Source organism: Mytilus galloprovincialis, chromosome 2 (assembly GCF_965363235.1).
Source record: "Mytilus galloprovincialis chromosome 2, xbMytGall1.hap1.1, whole genome shotgun sequence".
In the NCBI taxonomy this organism is placed as follows: Eukaryota; Metazoa; Mollusca; class Bivalvia; order Mytilida; family Mytilidae; genus Mytilus; species Mytilus galloprovincialis.
Window position 1 is genome coordinate 72,767,812 of NC_134839.1, and position 5,540 is coordinate 72,773,351.

The following is a 5,540-nucleotide window of genomic DNA, read 5'->3' on the forward strand; positions in this document are numbered from 1 at the left end:
TCAAATGAAAAATAAAATCTTTTGTAAATAGCATTGCAGGCATTGCTGTATTATAAATAACACACCTGTCCTCACAGGAGACACAACGTTTCCTCTTCTTTGATCTATGGAAAAAGAAAGGTTTGTGTATCATCAAAGTTTATTTCTGGGTAAGATGTTTTTAGGCTATTTTTGTGTGGCAGATACATTTGGTACCGAATGACTTCAAACAAATAAGGAAAAGATGTAAGAAAAAATAAATTAATTTTGTTACATAGATACTAGTATTCAATACTTCTAAATCTAAATTAAAATTGCTCGTTTTTTTCAAATTGTTATTAAATTTCAGTTATTTGGTCTGTTAACCCTTGTAGTTTACATGTTGAAATATACTATTGGGTCGATGCCACTGCTGGTGGACGTTTCGTCCCCGAGGGTATCACCAGCCCAGTAGTTAACATTTCGGTGTTGACATGAATATCAATAATGTGGTCATTTTTATAAATTTCCTGTTTACAAAACTTTGAATTTTTCGAAAAACTAAGGATTTTCTTATTCCAGGCATAGATTACCTTAGCCGTATTTGGAACAACTTTTTGGAATATTGGATCCTCAATGCTCTTCAATTTTGTACATGTTTGGCTTTATCAATATTTCGAATTGAGCGTCACTGATGAGTCTTATGTAGACGAAACGCGCGTCTGGCGTACTAAATTATAATCCTGGTACTTTTGATAACTATTATCATTTATTAATATATTTCTCTGTTCTAAATTTTTTGTAATCATTTTTAATGAACTTTTTTCCTGTCACGAAATGTTGTACCGGTATATTTCACATTGCCATATCAGTGGAAGGCTTGGCTATCTACTAAACAAACCATGTTAAACCTTCTGCTGTTGTCTGTTCTATGGTCAGCTTGTTGTCTCTTTGACACATTTCCCATTTTTATTCTCAATTTTATTTAACACAAACTATTTTCTTAAAATGTCCTGTACTAAGTCTGGAATATGGCAGTTGTCATCACATAGTCTGTATCTATGTTTGTTGGCGGTTTTGTTTTGTAGCAGTTCAATGCTTGTGTGGTTCCGTTTTGTTTCCTCTTATTGTTGATGTGTTTTCCTTTGTTTTGATTTGTGATTATCTGTTTCAGTTAAATCGATGGATGACTATTGAACAGTGATATAGTGTTTTTGCCTTTTGTTAAAATGATATGCCAATATTTACATTTCAATACCAAACAACAAATATATCATTACATACGCTAAAGTTTAATAGTATCTTATTCAATAAGATAAACTTCGAAAAAAGTGTTAACACTACATGAAAACAAGAAATTGCTAATGTGTTGTCCACGGTTGTTTAATATTGTAAGGACAATAATTAGTCTCTGAATTATGATAAAGCCATCACAACGATGATATCATTTTTGATAAAATTACAAAAGTATCAAAAATGTTATTTTTTTCCAAATTAACGTTATCTTTTCAATATTTTTAATGATGAATACAATATGCTTTATTCATTTATTATAAATATTTAATTAATCAAGTATGTTATGTTTTTTTACATATAATTACTAGTTCGTTTACTTGTACAATAAATATGTCTTGTAATGAAAAACAAATGAACTACCAATGACTTAGTCATTAAGAAGATCCTTTTTAAAACACACAAACTGCCATGCTCAAAACTACTTTGGTAGAACTGATGAACCATAGAACAGTTTCTTACCATTCTACTTTAGAACAAGTTTTCGTAGTTCTTACTTAGAACAGGTAGATTTTAGGATAAAACTGTTCTGGCGAGTTTTCCAATAGAAGTAGAAGTTAAAAAGTTTATCACTAGTAAAGTTGCGTGTTAAATTTTGAGGCATTATAATCTGTTATATTGTTTCGCATAGTTGTTGTTTTCAATAGTGATTCAATTTACAAATGTGAAGTCTACTAAACAAAAACATTCTTGCGCCTGTCCCAAGTCAGGATCCTCTGGCCTTTGTTAGTCTTGTATTATTTTAGTTTAAGTTTCTTGCGTACAATTTTGAGTTGAGCATGGCGTTTATTATCACTGAACTAGTATATATATTTATTTAGAGGCCAACTGAAAGACGCTCCAGATGCGGGAATTTCTTGCTGCATTAAACCTATTGGTGACCTTCGGCTGTTGTCGCTCTGTGATCGGGTTGTTGTCTCTTTGACACATTCCCCATGTCCGTTCTAAAGTTTAATTTTATTTTATACATATTATGATTGATAATTTTTTTTTTGTAAATAGCACTTCATTCATTGCTGTACAATAAATAACAAACCTGTCCTCACAGGAGACACAACATTTCCTCTTCTTTGATCTTTAGTAAAAAAGAAAGTTTTGTGTATCTTCAAATTATGAATAGCAGTTTTTTTTCTATTTCTGGGTACAGAGGTTTTAGGCTATTTTTAATGCAGACACATTTGCTACTGAATGACCGCAGACAAATAACAATAAGATATAAAAGAAAAAATCGATTAATTTATTTACATAGATATTCAATACTTCTATGTAGATATAAATTAAAATTGCTCGTTTTTTCAAATTGTAATTAAACTTCAGTTATTTGGTCTGTTAACAGTTGTAGTTTAGATGTTGAAATGTACTATTATATTATTTATTTCTCTGTTCTGAATTTTCTTGTATTCGTGTAAACGAACTATTTCCTGTCACGTAATGTTGTACCGGTATATTTTACATTGCCATATCAGCGAGAGGCTTGGTTATCCATTAAACAAACCAGGTAACACACATATTCCCCCCCCCCTTTGTTTTGATTTGTGATCTTGATCTGTTTCAGTTAAATCGACTGATGACTATTGAACAGTGGTATAGTGCTGTTGCCTTTTGTTAAAATGAAATGCCAATATTTACATTTCAATACCCAACAACAAATATATCATTACATACGCTAAAAATTAATAGTATCTTTCTATGGTCGGGTTGTTGTCTCTTTGACACTTTCCCCATTTCTATTCTCAATTTTAATTTAATTTTATACATATTATGATTGATTAAAAAAATCTTTTGTAAATAGTACTATATTGATTGCTCTACAATTAATAACATACCTGTCCTCACAGGAGACATAATGTTTCCTCTTCTTTGATCTTTGGTAAAAAAGAAAGTTTTGTGTATCATCAAATTGTGAATAGCAAGTTATTTCTATTTCTGGGTACAGAGGTTTTTAGGCTATTTTTTTTTAATGCAGACACATTTGGTCCTGAATGAGCCTAGACAAATAAGGATAAGATATAAGAAAAAAAAATCTTATCTTAGTTAGAAAGAGATTCATTACTTCTCGTGATAACTTAAAGTTGCTCGTTATTTTCAAATTGTTATTCGTTTATAAGGTCTCTTAACAAGTGTGGTATGTTTACATGTTAAAATGTACTATTATACTATTTAAAGAGAGTTTAACAAAAAAAAAATCGAACTTTATACTAAAACTCTTATATATTGCAAATGAGTGGCTTTTCTAAAGACCTATAAATATTAGGAAAATAATGGAAATAATTGAAACATTTTACATTATCAAATTTAAAAATTACGAAGATGAAGTTTCGAAAGTCCTTCGAACAATATCTTAATTTAAAGCTTAGTTTTATAAACTTAATTACGAAACAATGCCGTAATTATTTTGTTTCTGAAATTTAAACCTTTGATTTTAAAAGACGTATGAATAAATTTTATTAGTCGTGAGGTTTTGATTTTTGCCGTTTCTTTAAAGCACTTCTAGTTTTGAATTTCCTTACAGTTTTTTGTTATCTTTTTTGTTTAATAAAAAATATGTCATTAGTTTAAACATTTTTTTTCTCAAATTAAGTGTTAACCTTGAACATGTTACCGACAGAAGTACCAACAAAAACCAAATACAGTACTGCTATCTATTATTGCATACCTCTACGAGACCTTTCACACGTATGACCACATCCATTGTAACAACATATTTGCCCGTCACAATCCCTGTCATTTGAACACTGTTCAACACATCGACGCTGCAACCTAGATGGACATTCATTAGATCTTTCTGTTAAAAAAAAAAAACATATAAAGCAAATGATGTTGAATTTTCTTTTGATAGAGAATACTAGTATTCCTCGAAACTAACCAATTATATATTTTAGCAAAATAAAGTTACCTATATCATATGATGAAGGTCATACGAATTATGGATGTTTTTCATTACTATTGACGAGAGATATGGCAGGTGAAGAAAAAAATATATTCATTACGTACTCTATTCAGATATTTTTTGTTTGAAGTTGAAACATAAAAAATATCATTTCCGTTTTAAACACTGGAAATATGGCAAAACTTTCAAATGGAAAGTGATATTTTTTTTAAAATGTTTCTTAGTTTATAGGTTTGTCCCTAACCAGTAGCGAAATGCAAAATCTTAGGAATCATACAAGTATTGGTTTTTTGAAGCATTGCGCTGCGCTGTTGCCTTGGTAAATGATTAAATAAAAACCAAAAGATGACCTTATGTTTTTAAATTCTACACTGTTTAGTACTTGTTTCTCGTGTAATGATGTCGTATAAGCAATTATACCACCTCTTTTTCATTCAGACAATAATCATCGATGACTATAACAGTTACAGAAAAAGGAAAAGTAAAGAAACGTACGCTCATATTTTTGTCTAGCAAAATTGGAGATCCCATTTAACAATTTTTGCAATATATATCGTTATAGTGTTGCCTTAAAAGAACATCCTTTTGGGGCATTCCCTACCGTTTATCAATATACGAATTACTGTTACCATGGTTAAATGCGAATTTCGGTTGTATAAAAATTAGACGGACTTTATTTGACACCAATATTTAGCCCCGTAGATCTAGTAACATTCATTCGTTTTGCCGTTGCAAATTATATCTAAATTGAGTACACAATTTAATAAGGTAAGTTATATTTCCGTAAATTGTGGATACCAAACACGAACTACATTGTGAAAACAATTCTCTTAATCTTGATACATCATATTTTACAGCAATTGTGTCGTATAGTTTGTGATTTCAATTATGGTATGTAAATAAAATATGATAATTTTTTTTTTTATCTTAATAAGTTAACAAGTAAAATCGATATTATTTGAATTAATTAAAATAAAATGGTATGATGATTTTTTTTCACGGACATAACTCTACTGTCATTGCTATTGAACCAAGACAAAATCATACCTGTCAACAAGGTAGACACCATGTTTGTTGTTCTTTGATCTGCAAAGAAAGAAAGGCGTTAACATTTTCTTTAGTTTCATGTGTTGCATTATGTTGTAAATAATTGTTAATTACTGTATACAGAGGTTCCTGGAAAATAACGCATTACTCTTTCTTTTGATGGACCGAGGGCGAAACGTACTGTACAACTACTGAAGGTATAAGATAAAAAATAATACAAAGACTCACCCAAGTTGTAAAGACATTCATAACGACTATCAAACTCTTAGAGGCGTCCGTGGAATTTTCATAGGGAAAAGTTCAATTTCACTACTTTGAACTGTTGGTTTGATAGCTCCTTGTGAATACAACC

General features: G+C 30.1%; 1 protein-coding gene across 1 annotated transcript; it reads right to left on the reverse strand.

Annotated features, from left to right (window-relative positions):
• On the reverse strand, nt 1-5,318 carry LOC143062541 (anosmin-1-like). Its single transcript, XM_076234205.1, has 3 exons — nt 5,189-5,318; nt 3,908-4,036; nt 1-104 (listed from the first exon to the last, which is right to left on the reverse strand). The coding sequence occupies exons 1-3, from the start codon at nt 5,208-5,210 to the stop codon at nt 1-3; spliced, it is 255 nt and encodes an 84-aa protein (XP_076090320.1). The 5' UTR covers nt 5,211-5,318.
• Between the last annotated feature and the right edge of the window lie 222 nt (nt 5,319-5,540).